Genomic DNA, 20335 nt, shown 5'->3' on the forward strand with positions numbered 1-20335 from the left:
AGCAGTGCCACAGTGGAACCAACAAGCGAACCAATGCACACTGCTGACATTTCGACATTTATTTCCTTACAATAATCAAATATAGCTATCTTATTTCAAAGAAGAAAGGACTTCCCTGGTGGTCCAGTGGCTAAGACTCTGCGCTCCCAATGCAGGGGGCCTGGGTTTGATCCCACATGCTGTAACTAAGAGCCCACATGTTGCAAACAAAGAGTGAAGACCGAGGATCCTGCAACTATTTACCTGGTGCAGCCAGGTAAACACATAAATATTGAAATAAGAGGAGAGGCATCAACTCATCATCTTCTACCCTTTGTCATCATTTGCCATTTTATGTCAGAGGGCCAAAACCAGGACTTAATCAGGTAGGTTATTTGAGGAAGAAGGTTCTAGTGAAAATGAATTATTCTGGAAAAGGGAAGGTTGGACTCGAAAGAGAAGGCGGAGAGAAGGGAAGGGAGTGTCAGACTCCCAGAGGTATAGGGAGTTGGGTGCAGAGAACTGCCTCTCGATTCCCTCCCCTCGAACCGACACACTCTCCTCGTGGCACCCTTAACATCTCTGCCTCATTTCCAAGATGACGCCATCAGTCCCCTCGAAGTACATGGCTCTGGAGGGGACACATATGAGGAACAAATAATAGAGAAGACACTCGTTCTCACTGGACATCAGGAAATGGGCATTGAGATGCATGGGGCGCTTTGTTCTCACAGGGTCAGAACATTGTCTAAGTGCGTTACCTATGTTCCAATCAAGCCGAGCACTTCCTGGTTATCTGTGTGCATGTTTAGTTGTGCCTGACTCCTTGAGACCCCACAGATTAGGGCTGTATCACTTCAGGCAAGTTACTTAATCTCTTTGTGCTTCAGTTTCCTCAACTATAAAATGGGATGTATATGGGTGCTCAATCACATCCGATTCTTTGGACCCTATAGACTGTAGCCCACCAGGCTCTTCTGTCCGTGGGATTTCCCAGGCAAGAATACTGGAGTTGCCATTTCCTACTACCGGGGATCTTCCTGACTCAGGGATCGAATCCATGTCCCCTACACTCGGGCAGATTCTTTACCACTGAGCCACCCATATCTGTGCACACCAGTGATTCAGATTTCACACTTTTAGACAAGAACGGGCACATTCGGGTGGTATGGCCATAGACTGGATTTCATATTTTTAAATACAAAAATAATGGGAAAACAGCAATAAAATGTCTGTACATAAAAGGAACCCCATGTAAAGAACACTGAACACCAGCATGCCCACGGTAGGACAGGGCGGGGGAGAGCAAGGTTGGCATATGAGGTGGTATCATCACCCAAGAGGAGTTCTCTGAGGCAAGGTCTATGCAGAGAGGAAGCCAGGCCCAGGTGTACAGGCAGAGGGATGCTCAGAGGAGGACATACTATCCGAAAACATGCAGCAGGCACAGCCCAAGAGGGAGGAGACGCAGGATGGGCAATTTCAGAAGGGAGAATGACTTCTCCCAGTGCCCGGGGAGAAAGGTGAAGAACCAGGGCCACTGGGTTTGACAGTCAAGGGGAAGCATTTGACATTTAATCCTCGCCTCTCTAGTCAGTGGGCTTCCCTTGTGGCTCAGACAGTAAAGAATCCACCTGCTATGAGGGAGACATGGGTTTGATCCCTGGGTCGGGAAGATTCCCTGGAGAAAGGAATTGCACCCCACTCCAGTACTCCTGCCTGGAGAATCCCATGGACAGAGGTGCCTGGTGGGCTACAATCCATGGGGTCACAAAGAGTTGGACATGACTGAGCGACTTTCACTTTTCACTTTTCTCTAATCAGTATTACAGGCCAGACGTGGTTGGGGAACCTTTGCATACTCCAACTCAGTTACTCTTTGCAACCAGGTTTTCATGTGCCTACTTGAAAGATGAGGAAACTAGTAGCAGAGGAACAAAGTGTCTGGGAGTCATCTGGTGGACTGGGGAAAGCAGGTTTGGGGCAGATGGGATGTTCCATTCGAGAAAGACTAAGAGGAACAGGCACCCCAGCATCTGCCTTGGGAGCAGGAAGCCCTCCACACCCTCCTGAGGAACCCATGACTCCAGAGAAAGACACCACCTCTGTTGTCATTGCCTCCAGAAGCCTCTAAACACACCATCATGAGGCTGGGCAACCTGAACCACCTGCCGCACCCTTCCACCACTGCCCTGTGAGTAATTCCTCTCCCTAATGATGTGGGGCCAGTAGACAGAATGGCCCACCTAGCAGTGGTGCTTATGTGCAGCCAGCTGCCCCATAGCTTCCTCAGGTCCTCAAAAGACATTATGCAGGGCTTACCTGGTGGTTCAGCAGTAAAGAATCCACCTGTCAATGCAGGAGATGCGGATTCGATACCTGATCCGGGAAGATTCCACATGCCGCAAGACAGCTAAGCCCATGGGCCACAACTACTGAGCCTGTGCTCTAGAGCCCACGTGCTGCAACTACTGAAGCCCAAAGGCTCTGGAACCCATGCCCCTCAACAAGAGAAGCACTGTGCTGAGGAGCCTGCACACTGCAACTGGAGAGTAGCCCCTGCTTGCCACAAACAGAGAAAAGCCCACACAGTGACGACCCAGCATAGTCAAAAAAAAAAAAAAAAAAAAACCACGCTGTGCATCTCCCCTGACTGTGAAAAAGAACAGGATCCAGCTCTGCCTTCAGTGGGCTGCAGCTCTAACAGGGCCCCGGAAACCCTCTGAGAAGTTTCGCTTCATCAGCATCCCATCAGGCCATTTACAGCCTCTTTATCTGAGTGAGCTTCAGTCCCCCAGCTGTCACACCACAGACAAAAGAACCAAAGGAAGAAGTCACCTCGCCAGTGTTCTTGGTATCCTGCAGTTTTGTGGACTATGTACGATGTCACAGAGAGGGGCAGCCACACCGAAGGACATCAGGGGGGCTAGCAGCCCCAGGGCCTCCTCACTGGTGCTCACCTCTGGCTCCCAGTGACTCAAGACCAGGCACCTGGCCAGGATGTGTTGACAGAATCACCCAGAACAGCCTCACAGTTACCACCAGGACCTTCAAGTGCTGCCGCCACCCAAGGACTTTGGTTCTGGGGTAAGAGCCAGCCCCACCCTCCTCCTCTCTACCCGTTTTTCTGCAGTGAGTCACCAATGCATCAGAGATTGGCACGCAGGCTGCACACCTCGTCTGCCGAGTCTAGCATCTGGGCACAGTCTCTCTCTGGAGTTTCTGCCCTGTGCTCCAGGAGTTCTTGGGCAGGAGGGTCCTGGGGTGCAGGGAAATTGGGAGGACTCTGGCCCCCATCAGCACCACTTTCATCTGGATTACGTGAGGCTTCAGGATGACATTGTGATTTTTTTTGTTATAAAGAGGGTCTAACTGTTTTTAAAAGTTTGAAAAGCACTGTTCAAGGTCAACAGACAAATCGGGACACAATGTGAAGACCAACACGCCTGTGACACAGAACAGATTGCACTTTCTTAGGTAATACTTGAGTCTTCTTGAGCAGTGGCATGCCCTCCGGTGCCTCACAGCACCTACCACCCCAGTGTTAGCACGCAGAATCCCCTCACAAACATCTTCCCAGGCGTGCAGCTCAGAGCTAACACCAACAGACCCAATTCCCCACTGCCTCTACCATGCATTCAGGGCCCTTGTCCTGTCACTTGCCCCAGCCCCTTCTCCAGCAAGTGGTCATTCTGACTCCCCATGTGCTAAGCTGCCCATGAGCCTCTGGACACAGCCTAGGGCCACTCCTCTGACCAATCTATCAGCTCTGAAAGGATGGACAGAGAGGGGATCAATGAGGGCAGAGGGGACCCACATCTCCAGCAACACAGGCCCCTGGTCATCAGCCAGGGTTCACCAGCCAAAGCCTGACCACTTCCACTCTCTCTGCCTATGAGCTTTTACCTCTAAACTTTTTCTTTGGAAAATGTTCAACTATATAGAGAAGCCAAAAGAACAGTTAAGATATATTACCAATGTACCATTATCATGAATAAGAAAAGTACCATTTTTTAATAATATGTAATATATGGGTTTATGTTCAAAACTGTACAACTTGATATTGTATCAAACGATTCTCCAGGCAAGAATAATGGAGTGGGTTACCATTTCCTTCTCCAGGGAATCTTCCCAACCCAGGGATCGAACCTGGGTCTCCCGCATTGGAAGCAGACGCTTTAACCTCTGAGCCACCAGGGAAGATGTATCAAAAGATACATATATGTATATATATACTGGACCCAGGATTTAATCAACACTTAATTTATTATAATAATGTTAAGTCTCTCTCATCTCTTTTATCTCCAATAGATTCTTTTTTTTTAAATAACATTAAATCTATTAAGGGAGTCTGGTTAATTTTTTTATAGACAATCTCACATTTTGGATTTTTCTGTCTCTTTATTACTAGATTCAGTTACACAAGTTTGGCATGAATATTATAGGTAACATTATTTATTTCTTAACTGCATCATACCAGAAGTCACAGAATACCAGGCTGCCCAGTCCTGGCAAAGCCGAATTGGATCTCCTGGGAGAACCACTGGCTGCCATACTGTGGCACTGTGCCTCTAGAGCCTGTAAGTCATCAGTGAGGTCATACTCTAAGCCCACATCAATATACTGCTCCAGGTAATCTTTCACCAACTAGTTTTTACATTCATTGATGACCTGGCATGGGGGTTACAAAACAAGAAATTATCTAAATTTATCAGCTGATGTTATATTTTTTTTTTAAAAAAAGAGCTTTCCCTTTTATAATCTATTACTATAAACCCATGAGGGGTTTTTTAAATTATTTAATGTGTCATAATTCATCATTGTCATTAATTCTTTTGATTTTGAAATGTTTCCATTTTCAGCAATGAGAGCCCTTTCAAACAGGCTTTTGGGTCCTTTGATACAGCCCAATTTTCCATGTTCCCAGAGCCCTGCTTACACTTCAGGATCCTAACACTCGAACTATCACGGCAGCTTGGTTTATTTATATGTCTGTCTCACCTGAAAATCTGTCAGCTCCTCAAGGCAAGGCCAAGGTCAGACTTATCTCTGCAGCCCAGCACTTAGCTCAGCAGCTGGCACAAAAAGGCCTGCTCGGCTCCTCCTCCCTGCAGCCGGGTGCCCTTGCCAGAGCTGCTTTGGGGCCACTCCTCTCCAGGCAGCAGCCCCATCCCAAGAGCTGGGCCTCTGGCTCCGGCCACAGAGAAAGGCTCAGGCCCCATCGCAGCTCACAATGGGCCCTTTGACTCAACTGGTCGGGCTCTTTCAGGAAAAACCCGTCCCCTGCCACCACACCTGTCACCAAAGCCAGCGCCCCTAGAGTTGCAAGGCAACACACAGTCGGCATTCACCTAGAAGCAACAGCAGGGTCCCAAGGCCACCCAGCCGGCCAGGCCGAGCAGCCTGGCTTCTGGGAAGATGGTGGGTGGGGGGCCTTTCATCACACAGCTGCTGACACGCAGACTCTGTGAACAGCCTGGATGGAGGACAGCAGGGGAAGGGGTTCAAATAAAAGGGTACAAAGAGGGGAGGGACTTCCCTGGCAGTCCAGTGGGTAAGACTCTGTGCTTCACTGCAGGGGGCAAGGGTTCAAACTCTGGTCAAGCAACTGAGATCCCACATGCCGCACAGCATAAAACAGCAACAAACCGGTCAAGACTTCGCCTCAGAGATGGCTTACCTGCTCTCTTCTTTCAACCTTCTTTTCACTCGGCTCAGGCACTGGGTTCTCGGGAGGCACAGTCAGCCGTAGTCTGCAGACATTTGCCTGGGAGAGAAAAGAGGAGAGACCAGTTATAAACCTGCATTTGGGGCAGAAAGAGCCAGATCACCTGGGGTTTCTCGGAGCCTCTGTCGCCTCCTTAGCAATGGGAATGATGGCACAAATCACACAGGGGATGCTGGGGAAAGACCAGCTTCCGCCGGGCCCATCACAGGCACTCACCACCTCCCTGTTTATGTTTTATGCTTTCCTTCTTTAGCAAACTACTGAATAGCTTCATAGAATTCAAACATTCTTTTAAATGGCTCATGTTCCATTACAGTACAGGATGATTTGATTTCAAAGTACAGCTAGAAGGGTAGAGACCAAGCTATACACAGTGGTGGAGGGGTGGGAAGGTGCTTTCTACTTGACTCTATGTTGAATTTTCCTATAACAGACATGTACATGTTTAATCACACAAAAAAATTTTTAAGTCTATATATCCCTGTCCACAGCAGCATTATTCACAATAGGTGAAAGGTGGAAACATCCCAAATGTCCATCAATGGATGAGTAGGTAAATAAAATGTGTATATACATAGAACAGAATATTTACATGGCTGTATAAAGGAACAAAACTTCTGACACATGCTATGACATGGAGCAACCTTGAGGACATGATGCTAAGTGAAATAAGGCAGTCATGAAAAGACAAACCTGTATGGTTCCACTTACACAGGGTCCCCAGGGTGGTCAAATTCAGAGACAGAGAAGAATGCTGGTCGCCAAGGACCAGTTATTCTTTAATAATATGGAGCTTCAGTTTGAAAAGATGAAAGACGGATGGTGGTGATGGTCTCACAATAGTGACAATGTACTTAATGCCACATGATGCTTATTCCACCCTATTATCGCAGCCTGATCCTACTGTGATATATTCTGGAGAGAAGTGGAAAGTGTGTTGCTTTTTACCCTGCCATTAAAAAACAACACCAAAGGGAAAAAACAGAGTCAAAGCAGCACCCAGAGCACCCAGCCCACAGCCCGACACACTCATGAGAGCACAGCCTGTCCCTGTTATGGGTGGAATTCTGTCCCCCTACAATGTATACATAGGAATCCTAACTCCTAGTACCTCAGAATGTGACTTTATTTGAAAATAGGGTCTTTATAGTGGTGCTTGTCGTTCAGCCACTAAGTCATGTCTGACTCTTTGCAACCCCACGGACTACAGCATACCAAGCCCCACTATCCTCCATCATCTCTTGGAATTTGCTCTAATTCATGTCCATTGAGTCGGTGATACCATCAAACTATCTCATCCTCTGCCACCTTCTTCTCCTTTTGCCTTGAATCTTTCCCAGCAACAGGGTCTTTTCCAGTAAGTTAGCTCTTTGCATCAGGTGGCCAAAGTATTGGAGCTTCAGCTTCAGCATCAGTCCTTCCAATGAATACTCAGGATTGATTTCCTTTAGAATGGACTGGTCGGATCTCCTTGCAGTCCAAGGGACTCTCAAGAGTCTTCTCCAACACCACAGTTTAAAAGCATCAATTCTTCAGTGCTTAGCCTTCTTTATGACCCAACTCTCACATCTGTACACAGTAATGAAAAAATGGAGCTTTGACTATATGGACCTTTGGACCTTTGTTGGCAAAATAATGTCTCTACTTTTTAATACGCCGTCTAGGTTTTTCATAGCTTGTCTTCCCAGAAGCAATCATCTTAATTTTCTGGCTGCAGTCACCGTCTACAGTGATTTTGAAGCCCAAGAAAAGAAAACCTGTCACCGTTTCCACTTTTCCCCCTTCTAATTGCTGTAAAGTGATGGGACCAGATGCCATGATTTTAGTATTTTGAATGCTGAGTTTTAAGCCAGCTCTTTCACTCTCCTCTTTCACATTCATCAAAAGACTCTCTAGTTCCTCTTCACTTTTTGCCACTAGGGTGGTATCATCTGTGTATCTAACTAAGGTTGTTGATATTTCACCCTGCAATCTTGATTCCAGCTTGTGATTTATGCCGCCCGGCTTTTTACATGATGTACTTTGATACATGTACTTTCACATGATGTAAGTCAAATAAGCACAGTGACAATATACAGCCTTGACTTACTCCCTTCCCAATTTGAAACCATGTACAGTTCTAAGTGTTGCTTCTTGATCTGCATACAAGTTTCTCAGGAGAAAGGTATGGTGGTGGGTACTCTCATCTCTAAGAATTTTCCAGTTTGTAAAATGAAGTCATTAGGGTAGGTCCTAATCCCAAATGACTGGTGTCCTTATATAAAGGGAAAATTGGAAGACGCACATGCATACAGGGAGTGCACCATGCAAGCAAACAAAGGAGATGGGCCTGAAACAGATTCTGCCCTCACTGCTCTCAGAAGGAACCAATCCTGTCGACACCTTGACTTTGGACTTCCAATCTCCAGAATCAGGAGACAATATATTGCTGTTGTTTAAGTCACCTGACTCGTGGTACTTTTTTTTTTAACAGCAACTCCAGTAAACTAATACATACCCCCCAACCTGTTCTCCAGTCACAGTTATGCACTGGTCCACAGGGCAGCCTCTGAGAAAAGCACCCTGGATCCAAGAAGCCCACAGTTGGATACGATTGTAAAAGACCTTTGACATCCAATCTGCCAGCCTATGAAGGGACCTCCTCATCCAACAATATACCTGGCAGGTGGACACCCAGCCTGAGGGTAACATTTCCCCCATAAAGGTGAGAGCCCATTTGGAACACACATTAGAACCTCCACTCTCACCACTGCCTGAGGTACCCCATTTTGCTACCTGACAACTCTAACTTCCTGATAACGGACTTAAACAGTGCTTCCTCAGACCTCCTACCTAACAGACCCAGGGTACCCTCAGGAACTGTAGCAGAATTCCCTTTGCTCTTCATCACCCTGAATGTCCTTTCTTCTGCACTAAACAATCCAGCCCTTTCAGCCACAAGATTTGGTTTCGAGATGCTTCTCCATCTCACTCTTCTCTGGGCAAGCTCCGGCTCCAGTGACCCCAGGGAGAGACATGACCTGACCCGCAGCAATATCACTCCCTCTTACATGGCCAACTTTGCACGAAACCTTCAAAGCTCATTGCCAGTCATGCTGGTCATAGAGAAACCAAGCCATTCCAGCACACAGCTCTCTCAGCTGACAAATAGCACTGACGGAATCCGAGGGTCTCCAGAAAGAGGTAACCTTTTGACTTCAGGCCACATGGGCTGGTTGAAACCCGCGGGCATTTGCATGAACATCAAAATGTAACTCACACCAGGCAAGTAATCCAAGTCTGTGATGCTCAATAATCATCTCTGGTAGGCTAGATCCGATCCACAGCAGAGTTTTGCAGAGAAAAGGAAGTACTTTCCTCTTGTACCATACCCTGTACCACACACACACGTCCACACAGAGACACACACCCGCACAGGTGTACACACATATTCACAGTTTCCAACACCTACTAGGCTGTGCTGACTATGAGCAAGCTACTTGATCTCTCTGAATCTCAAGGGTAAAATACAGGTAAAGGAAGATTCTGGCACATAGTAAGCTTCTATCACTGTTAGATATTTTTATCTAAACAATGTCATCAGCCTACAAGCTCCAAAATGATATAGGCTGACTTGGCTTTCTGGCTCTGCTTTCCATGAAAAAAATAATTTGGCCAATCGATCTAGAGGGAATTAGTATAGCAACTGATAGCTTTATAGGCTGATTGCCCTAGAGGAGTAATCCCTAATGGCAATCATTTTTTGAATAAACTGAAAACTGGAAGAAAAGACAAGGTCCAGAACAGACCCCACGACTCCAATCACTCAAAACTGAGAAGCCCCCTCCCCCTGATGGAGACAGTTCTTTATCTGTCCACCCAAAATGCTGATTTTCCTCAACACACTTTCTGCATCTCTCCTCAGGCCATATTTACACTATGGAACACAAATTCACAGGCTAAAGAAATGCATTTCTCTAAACTATCAGTTTTACCTGCTGATAGATAATAAATTCAAATAAAACAAGAATGTAAAATAAACATCTGACTTCAAAGCTACTGGCAGGTGCGCCAGGCGCTTGCGGCTCCATCTACCCCTGTGCAGCGTGTTTACTCTTGTCATTAGGAGGGCCTTTGTGGAAACCTGAGGGCATGGACTACACGTGGTGCTTACATTCTGGAATCAGCGCTGATCCACAATGGACTGACGGCACAGATGCAATTTAAATCCAGCTTGAAACAGGATCAGACCCTTCTTAGTAAGATGCTCAAATGTACTGTCATGTGAAAAAAGACAAGTGCTTGGAAAAAGTAACCTGTTCTGTTTTTAAAATACACTCTGATAATTTGTATTTATTTGTGGGGGAAAAAATGTCTTTAAGGAAACATGACTACCTGCTGGTGGTGGTGGTGGTGGTCTTTTGCAAAGTGGGATTTCTGCAATGTCTGCACCTGTTCCAAGTATGCGTACGTTTTTAAAATAAAAAACATAGTACGGACTTCCCTGGTGGTCCAGTAGCTAAGACCCCACGCTCCCAATGCAAGGGGCCCAGGTTCAATCCCCGGTCACAGAACTAGGTCCCACAGGCTTACAGGATCTAAGATCCCACATGCTGCAACAAAGACCTAATGAGTGCAGTCAAATAAATAAATACAGATAAATATTTTTAAAATATCTTAGCAGTCAGAGAGGGCAGCCCACTCCAGTATTCTTTCCTGGGATAGCCCATGGACAGAGGAGCGTGGCAGGCTACATCTCATGGGGTCACAAAGAGTCAGACAGGAGCAACTAACAGTCAGTTACAGTAATGATAAAGATTGAGAGGGACTATATCAGAGACAGAGAAAGTTCTGCCAACACAGGAGACATGGGTTCCATCCCTGAGTCGGGAAGATCCCCTGGAGGAGGAAATGGCAACCCACTCCAGTACTCGTGTGGAAAATCCCATGGACAGAGTAGCCTGTCGGGCTATAGTCCATAGTGTTGCAAAGTATTGGACATGACTGAAGCAACTTTGCACAGCACAGCACATATCAGATGGGGCGGAGGAGGGGGAGGTCCTCAGTCCTTCCTAGACCACAGGACTGTTTCAGGAGCAGCAAAGAGAACAGCCCACAGGTCTAAAAGGTGCTCTGAATTTCTTAACAGAAGTACTAAGTAACCCCTGAATGTACCTGACAGGATGACCCTGCAGAGTTTACCTCCATTAGTCACTCACTTTCAGGAATCTCCCCGTGGGAAAATCTCCCACTGGGTTAGATCAAGGCAGATCAAGGCTTATCTCTCTGAGCATTTGATGATGCTCACTGTCATGGTTTCCTGACACTCAGGTACATAATACCCTGAGTAGCCCAGGTTGGACAGTATCTGAGAGGCAGGTAAGGTAGTTGGTCCCAGGGGTTCCCATAGCAGCTGGCTCCACCTTGTGTTCTGAACATCATGGGGAGCTGAATCTTATCTACCCTGAACACTAGTCCTGGACCTGCCATCCTTAAAATCAAAAGTCCCTTCCAGTGGATCAAAAGCAAGAAGATGGACTCAGTGTACTTCAAGTACTGAGCACGCACTACTTGTAAAACACTTAAGGGCTATGAGGGTACCCATATGGAAAAAAAAAGAGCCCTGCCCCAAAAGGCTCATAATCCAGAAACATATCCACTCAAGGCAACATCACAACCAATACAATACCAGGCAGACAGGGAAGTGTGGTTAAGGCATGTGGAACTGCACGTCTGGGTTCCAATTCTGATTCTGACACCTACTACCTGTGAAACCTTTGGAAAGCTACTCCATCTTTATTGTTTCAGTTACTTCAGTTGTAAAACTCAGTTAACAATAGAGCAAAAACGACTCTCTTGGGATTTTTGCAAGAACTCTTTTTTTTTTTTTTGGCCACACTGAGTAGCATGAAGGATCTTAGTTCCCCAACCAAAGATCTAACTCATGCCCTCTGCAGTAGAAACATGGAGTCTTAACCACTGGACCAGTCCCTGTGGCTAGGCTTTAATAAACTACTACACGAAAAGGGATTAGAATAGTTTCTGGCACATAAGAAGCATTCAGTAAATCATCTTTTTTACCCTGGGAATTTAAGGAGGAAAACAGTCATCTAATGGAGGTGGAGTATATCAGAAGGGTTCTAGAGATGACACGTGAACCACGTATGGAAGGACAGAAAGGACTTCCCAGGTCAATGATGTTGGGAGAATCCATCGTCAAAATGAAGCGAAGAAGTGAAGTCGCTGAATCATGTCTGACTATTTGCGATCCCATGGACTGTAGCCCATCAGGCTCCTCTGTCCAAGGGATTCTCCAGGCAACAATACTGGAGTGGGTTGCCATTTCCTTCTCCAGGGAATCTTCCCGACCCAGGGATCGAACCCAGGTCTCCTGCATTGCAGGCAGACGCTTTACCCTCTGAGCCACGGGGCATTCATTCCAGACGGGCCAAAGACACAAACAGGGCATATTCTGAGAATGGTAAATGGGCCCGCAGCCTGAGCAATATTGGGAGAAGAAAATGGCCACACAAGTAGGGGCCAAACTCTTAACATCCTACAAATGCCTGATAGCGAAGCAAGGCCTCTAATGGAAGACGTTGGGGAGCCATTTATATTTCTAGAGGAAAGGACTATTGCTCAAATCTGAGTTCAGTGATTCAACAGCAATTATTGAGTCCCTCCTATTATGTTCCACACCCTACAGCATGGACTGGAAGGGGAAAAATAGGGTTCCCAAGCAGGCTTTGTACCTAACTGCTCGTGTAGCCCTTACAGCACTCAGCCTAGGATCAACATGTAATAGGCCCTTGCTCAGTAAATGTCAGTATGGGCTTCTTTCTAGGTTGAACTAAAACACAGTAAGGAGAATGCGCTTGACACTCCCCAGAGAGCCTTCCACTTTCTTCAAGCCAATCCCCGCAGGAGGACAGCAGCGGAAGGGCAGCGAGCATTCAAGCCTCCTCCACAAGAAGATCCACAACGGAGCCCTTGTCTGCAATCAGGGCGCCTGGGAGCTAAGCAGGCCTCTGGGGACTTGTTTCTGACCCACTCTGTGGAGGCAGAGGGCTGGTCCCTGTCTAGTGGGGACTCTGCCATCCACGTACCCTCATGCTCTCAGCTTCAGTATCCAGGCTGCCCATCTCAAATAAAAAGGGGTGGAGAAGATGACCCAGGGAGGTGCTGGGTTTGCTCATCAGTTTACAAACATGGACTTTCCTACGGAAATGAGCCAAGTGCATGTACATTTCCCTCGGGCGCGGTCCACTCTGCGACCGTGGGTCCCTGCTCAGCTCCACCTAACAGCAGATGGTGTGGCCGCTATGGCTGCAGCTGGGAGGTCAGTCTCTGCTCAGCACAAGCATTAAAGTCTCTGGGACAGGCAGGTGGAACAGGGCCCGCCCCGTCTGGAGGGGGACTCTTAAGCATTGCTTTGACCCTGAGCTTGCAGGCCTGACCATCTACATCAGGGTGAGGTACACTTTTTCTGTAAAGGGCCAGATAGCAAATATTGAGGGTATGCAGGCCCTGTAAAACCATTCTTGGCTCAGAGTATACAAAACAGGCCAAGGGCTGGGTCTGACTATGGGGTCATCACTTGCCCACCCTGATCTCCATACTTAGATACTTCTTACAGGTGGTGTAAAGTGTCCTGGCGCCCACTTTCCTGCCACAGCTGATTCTGGACAAAATTCCTAAGTAGGAGGACAGTGACTTTTCCCTCTTGTTCTAGCTGGCTCTTCTGTACCAGGCTCACCATGTGCCCCAAATGCCAAGACCCAGACAGAAATCGCAGGTCAATGAATGCACACAAAGACACCAGAGTCCTGGCATGTTAGGACTCTCCCGTCCTGCCCCCACCTCCACCGTGCCTTTCGAAAAAGCCAAAGGGACCTTCCAGAACATGGACCCAGGATTGCCTGCATGTCCAAGAAAGCTATCTGAGAGAGCAACCCCAGAAGGAGTTCTGATCCTTGGCCACATAGAATCACTCAAGGAAGCTTCCTAAACAATGCTGATGCTGTTCTCTCCTTTCCAAGGTTCTCATCTAGACGGCCTGGGGTGGGGCCTAGGTGGAGGATTTTAAGCTTCTCGGTATTCCATGCATAACCAGAGTTGAACCACTGACCTAACCAAAGGAATGAAACTTCGACAGTACAATAGCACCTGGACTATTTGGAGGCCTTCCCAGAGCTGTCAAGATACTCACCCAGGCTGACACTCCCATCCACAGGGCACCTGCTTCCTGCCCAGGTGGGCCAGAGGTCATGGGCTGGCTTCATCCCAAGCTTCTCTTCCTGTTTTCCCATTTGCCAACTCAGCGTCAAGTATGGCTGTTTGAGGACCCTGGGGACACTCTTCTTTCTAAGCACCTATTACACCAGGCCTGGGAAGGGAGGGTCCTTAAACCTTCTCCTCTAGTAGTTAATCATAGGTAGGAGCAATGATGAGGGTCACAAGCCTCTAGGGGAATACAGAAGAGGAGGTTCAGGCAGGCTTCCCAGAGGAGTTGACCCTTCATCAGAAAAGAGGCATGAAAAATGGTAGAGGTGAGGAACAGCATCAAAATCTTGGGGAACAGCAAGTAATTTGGTACATCTGCAAAGAGTATTCGTGAGGAGGGGGCGGGGAGGGCAAAGGCCCGATCAGAAGGCCCTGGGTGCTAAATTAGGGGGTTGTACTTGTTCCTGGCAATACCAAAGGGGCTCTTAAAGCAGAAGAGTTAGGTAGCTGGATTCTGCATTTTAGAGAGACACACTGGCCTTAAAAGACAAAGAACAGTCAACAGTGTGACTGATATTCAGGAAATATCACTTATCTAAGGAGGGAAAAGAGGCAAACACCTCTGTGTTACTATCCTATGTGCCGGGTGAGATGGGACCGTTTTTGGCTGAGAGACACGACTGCAGAAACAAGGAGTAAGGCACATAATTGCTGAAAGTACTTTAAATCAAAACATTTCAACATAGTCTCTAGTCAGTTGGCCCAGGACCCACAACTCCCTGTGTTCAGCTCTACAATTTTTGAGGCTGATATGAAAAGGTTTCATAAGTGACCAGAAGCTCAGTGGTAACACCAGCCTCCGGATCTCAGATTTCCTTAAGACTCCTCAGAACTCAGGTCCCTTCATCCTACATCTGACACAGCGAGATGGGTGAACCAAAGCAGAGAAGTCACGACACTTTTTTTTTTTCTGAACATATAACTATTAGTTCTGAGTGGCAGAGGGCCTTTGGCTGAATCCTGGGGACACCAGGTTCTAAAACTCCTCAACTGGGCTCAGGAGGGCCCAGGGGAGCAGCCAGCCAGTCTTCTGGGTACTGCAGGCCCCCTGCCAACCCCCTCCCTGGGGAAGGCTGCAGCCAGCTTCCTTCCACCAGACGCTGAGTTCCCACAATGCTCTGCGGCCCTTCCTCAGAGCCCAGTAGGACAATATGGAAGTTATGCTCACAGATGTTTCTGTGAAAGGAAAAGGAAGTGAGGTAAACACCTGTCTGATCCATTCACTGGCCAGCTAAGGAGAATTCTTTGAGTCAATCAGACCGAAATGGGACCCAGGAGAGTACTGCCTGAGTGAGGAAGTGATGACTGGCCAGCCCATTCCAGTTTTTAACAGAGGAAGACTCTGCCAAATACAAAAATTACTGGCAAAAGCAGGCCAGGAGACAGTCCTTGCCCTCTGGCCTTCCTGGATTTGGTTTCATTTTTTAATGTGCCATGGAGGGGCCATGACACCAATAACACCAGTCAACAGTCTCCTATTATCAACACTGTGTGATGCTGGGGGAACCCTTGACAAGTCTATCATCTCACACCACCCTCACCAAACAGCTAAACCAGTAACATTTGGCTGCACCAAGCAAAAATGCCTTCCCCTCAAAGCACACACTCTGGCCACACAACTGCCCTTCCACTGCAAAGCTTCACTCAGCATGATTAACTGCATTTACAAAATTCCTTTCAAAATCACAAAGCAATGTCAATATTTTTTAAAACATTTTATCCCATTCTCCAAGGTCATCAATCTATCTATGGTTATTCTCCAGCCAATTTATCTTCCTGCTGTTGCCATAGATAAAGCTATTTTTAGTGCACAACAGGTATGAAGGCAGATTTTTTTTTAACTTTACAACCCCTGTTGGTTGGCATCCATAAATGCCTCTCAGAGGTTTATCAGCTGACAGACATTACTCTCCCATCTGTTTGGTGTTTGTTTTTTTTTTTTTTCCCTTGAGAGATTTCAGATAAGGAGGAGGTACAAATTGTAGGTGGCAGCTATTAAACAAAGGATAGCGAGTGACAGTCTGGTCTGGCTGCGCCGCCCTGGGCAGCTGACTCCGAGAGCTCCCTGCTCAGTGTCAGCTGTCACCACCATTTCTGGTTGGCCCGAAGGCCTGGCCGGACACATCCCGGTTCCCCAGCAGTCCCTAATTTGGTAAGCTCTTGGGATGAAACAGAAACGTTATTTTAATGGCTAACGTTTTACTGCACAAGGCCATCGCTTGTGGCATATCAGAGGAAAGACAAAACAATATAGCGTTCACTGCAAAACTTTCAATTTAGGGTACACTTTTCACTTGTTTGGTCTACAACTTTATTTTTAAGACATCCTATCCTTGTTTATCAAAAAAAAAAAAATAAGTGTTATGCCCTAAAGCAGGTCCAATACATCACTGTTAAACAGTATATGCCAAGAGTTCCATTTAGAAAAAATGATACTTCCTTTTTTTCAGTATCTCAATGATGTCACTCACCTTACAAAGTCTCGCTCCATCCTGCAAGACTAAACACAAATGTCTGCTGCAGAGGGAGGCCTTCCTCAGAAGCCTCAAGAAGAACCTTTCCTTTTAGCTTCCATGCAACCTGTCAACACTCTACCCTACTGTTACAACCATCACTCTGTATGATGGTAGTCTGGGACAAATGTCAATACCCACAGGTAGAGTGGACCCCAATATCTAACCCTTCATCACACAGAAGGTCTATAAACATTGTTTAAAAATCAATTAATCAATCAGAGATCACAGTTTCCACAAACACACACAGTACCAGTGCCATTTGCAAATTCTGAACAGAGTTGGAAATTACAAGGAAATCTTTAGTTATCTTCTTTGCAAAGCAAGTACCCATGTGCTCAAAGTAGTAGCCTTACACGGTCTGACTCAGGGCACTGACCACTTCAGACCAAAATATTTCAGATGTCTTACTCAAAGGGCATAGCCTTCTCAAGAGTGTGTTCATTCCATCAGACACCACAGTACGTATAGCTAAAGAAATACTTGAAAGTAAATATTTGAGAAAAAAATCTTCAGAAAGGTTATCTACTATACAAATCACATTTGCATCCACCCATATCGCTCTAGCCACTCAACGAGTATCCACTCTGGAAGGGGACCTAGAGAATTTCACACAATCTGGTCCCACACAGGATCCTGTCCAAGCTCAGGGCTGGCTTTGCAGTGACTTCAATCTTTCTCAATCATAATTATGTGCCAACTGAGAAGGATTTCCACAGAAAAAAAGACAAATACCCATCCTGGTGTAAGGCTAGGACTGTGGTTGGAAACCCACTTGGACCTAACGGGAATCTTGCTTTATAAAGCCGACGATTGGCTTCCATCAACCCTAAATGTCTGGTGTTCACACACATCTAAACCTATCACTTGGCCCAGACCCAGGAGTAACACAGAGTCCTTCTGGAGACAAAGAAAAACAGCACTGAAGACGACTGCTAGTCATTCGGGTGAGGTATGTAAAATGAAACGAGCGCATCTATAAGACTTAAAAACAGACAGGAGTATCAAAGGGGCCCTGGCTTGGACTTAGCCACCTGTTTAGCCAAACACAGGGGAAATAAGTTGGTGTGGTTCAGTTGCTTAGTCGTGTCCAACACCACAGACTGTAACCAGCCAGGCTCCTCTGGCCAGGGGATTTCCCGGGCAAGAATACTGGAGTGAGGAGTCATTTCCTTTTCCAGGGGATCTTCCCAACCCAAGAATCGAACCCATATCTCCGGCATGCAAGCAGTCTCCTGCATTGCAGGGTGGATTCTTTACTGTTTGAGCTAGGTGGCGCTTATGGTAAAGAATCTGCCAGCCAGTGCAGGAGACACAAGACATGTGAGTTCAATCCCTGGGTCAGGAAGATCCCCTGGAGTAGGAAATGGCAACCGATTCCAGTATTCTTGCCTGGAAAATTCCATGAGCAAAGGAACCTGATGGGCTATAGTCCATGGAGCTGCAAAGAGTCAGACACAACGAAGCAGGCAGACAGACACAGGGAAATAGATTAGAGAAGTTTCAAGCACAGAAAAGACACACTGAGATGATGAGTACTGAATATCATAGTGAACAGATGAAACTACAAGGCACAAGGAGAGCCAACCCGTCCATCCTAAAGGAAATCAGCCCTGAACATTCACTGGAAGGACTGATGCTGAAGCTGAAGCTCCAATGCTTTGGCCACCTGATGCAAAGAACTGACTCACTGGAAAAGTCCTTGATGCTGGGAAAGATAGGAAGCAGGAGAAGGGAACAAAAGAGGATGAGATGGTTGGATGGCATCACCGACTCAATGGACCTGAGTTAGGGCAAGCTCTGGGAGATAATGAAGGACAGGGAAGCCTGGTGTGTTGCAGTCCATAGGGTCGAAAAGAGTCGGATATGACTGAGCGACTGAACAACAACAACAAAAGAGGCACAAACCAAGGCCCTGGCAGTGGCCTGGGGTACCAGTCTTGGCAAAGATACAAAACGGGAAAGATGTGGCTAGCGATTCTTTCACGGAGCACCTGGAGCGATGAGAAAAGATCCAACAAAGATGGCAAAGAAATAGCACTTCCAAAGGGCAACCTAGGTGGAAATGGTGCCCACTGTGCTAACATTTAAATCAGAAAGAAGAAAGCACCTTGTATAAACCCAGGTCCCACAACCCGCCTACTAGGTGGCCAACTACTAATCCCTACTTTGTAAAATGAAGCCTACCTTAGTTAAGACCACTCCAAATCAGTGTTATTCTATCACAAATGGTGACAAGTGGCCCTTTCTTTTCATCTTTGGAAGGTGGAAAGTTTGTTTAAAGACATTCATCACCTTTGAGTCTCCAGATAGGGATAATGCAGAAAGTTCCCCGTGCTTTTTTTAAAACGGTGCCATCAATACACTTGGCTTGCTAGAGGAGGCAGGAAGGGAGAGGAAATCTCTGGGAATTCCAGAAAGTCCCCCAAGTCCCCTTTCGAGCCCATGGGGTGCCTCTGGGGCATAGAAAAGAAGGGGCTTGCTCACGGAACTGGGACAGAACCTAAAACTGAGTCCAGGTGGAGTGTCGGGGCCGAGGGACCGGTTTCGCGCGTCTCCATCCCCAGAACCCCAAGTGGGGCTGGCTGGACGGGGAAGTGGGACAGCAGCAGCTCCCAATCTTAGCTACTCACCCTCCTGCTGGGCGCCCCGGAGCTGCTGCCCGAGAGCAGGGTGACCGTGGACGTGGAGCGCAGCATCCCGCAGCAGCGGCGTTGGTGGCGGGTTCGGCGCGACGCTGCTCCCGGGTGTAATAAGCCGGCGGGAGGCGGGGAGGGCGGGAACCGCGCAGGCCACAAGCGCCGGCGGGGCAGGGCGGGGGCGGGGCAGAGGCCGGGCCAAGGGGCGGGGCCAGGGCGGGGCCCGCGCACTCGCCCGACCCGTCAGGCTGCATTTTCTCCGGAGAGCGCAGACCCAGCAGAAGTTGGTCACCAACCTTCCACCACGGTTCTGCGTCCTCCCAGGGTCAGTCCTAGGACAGGACTGAGTGCCTACCATGAGGGCCTCCCAGCGCTCAACACAATCTACCAATCCACCAATCCCCTAATCCCCTATCCTGTGGAGTTTGCAATCTGGTGGGGATACTGAGAAATGACAGGTGTCGGTGCTTTGGTAGAAAAGATGATACACACAGGAGCTCGCAATGTGGCCTTAGGAATTAGCCTGTGGAGGAAAAGTCTTCCCAGAGGATGTGATGACTAACCTAAGACCTGAAATACACGCAGAAGCAAGCCAGGCATAGAGTGTTCATTACACCTGCTCATGTTTGTTTAACAGTTACTGCGACCCTGACTGGGAAGTACTTTGCATGTACTATTAACTCATTTAATCCTCACAACTACCCTTTGAATAGGCACTATTCCCATTTTGCAGATGAAGACACTGACTCACCGAGAGATTAAGTAACAGAGCAGATGTCCCACTGCCTGGAAAGTGGCAAAGCTGTGATGGACTCCACAGTCTAAGCCTAGTGCCTTGCTTGTGCTCTCTGCTGCCCCCTAGCAAAGAGAGGAGGGAATTACAGGCCAAAACAAACTGCGTGGAAAGATGGCAAAAGGCAAGAGAAGGTTTGGTAGAATTTTTAGAAACTGAAAATACCACAGTGCAAGGGGCAAATGGTAGAAAAGCGCAGAAGGGCACTGGGCCAAATCATGAAGAACCTGGTGTGCTTAGTTGAAGAGTTTGGCATTTATCCTGAGGACAAATGTATCTCAATAGGGGAAGACTTTCCGTCTCTGCTGCTGCTGCTTTAAAGCCCAAACCCTCCCTTCCTACCAAGCTCTCCAGGACCCTCCTGCCCTGAACACTTACACTCGTGAATCTCAATGCTTTTTGAGACCATGTCTTCTTTAGA

General features: G+C 47.4%; 1 protein-coding gene and 1 non-coding gene across 2 annotated transcripts in view; both read right to left on the reverse strand.

Moving 5' to 3' along the window:
• The window catches only part of MYZAP (myocardial zonula adherens protein), a 115291-nt gene extending 95993 nt beyond the window's left edge, over positions 1-19298 (reverse strand). The window contains exons 1-2 of the mRNA XM_069596394.1: positions 19116-19298; positions 5660-5746 (exon numbers count right to left, since the gene is read on the reverse strand). Of these exons, the coding sequence (XP_069452495.1) occupies positions 5660-5746; positions 19116-19181 (153 nt within the window). The 5' untranslated portion in view covers positions 19182-19298. The remainder of the gene's footprint in view (positions 1-5659; positions 5747-19115) is intronic.
• On the reverse strand, positions 4108-4179 carry TRNAW-CCA (transfer RNA tryptophan (anticodon CCA)). The gene has a single exon. It is a non-coding gene; the product is annotated as a tRNA-Trp (tRNA).
• Positions 19299-20335: the final 1037 nt, after the last annotated feature.

Source organism: Ovis canadensis, chromosome 7 (genome assembly GCF_042477335.2).
Source record: "Ovis canadensis isolate MfBH-ARS-UI-01 breed Bighorn chromosome 7, ARS-UI_OviCan_v2, whole genome shotgun sequence".
In the NCBI taxonomy this organism is placed as follows: Eukaryota; Metazoa; Chordata; class Mammalia; order Artiodactyla; family Bovidae; genus Ovis; species Ovis canadensis.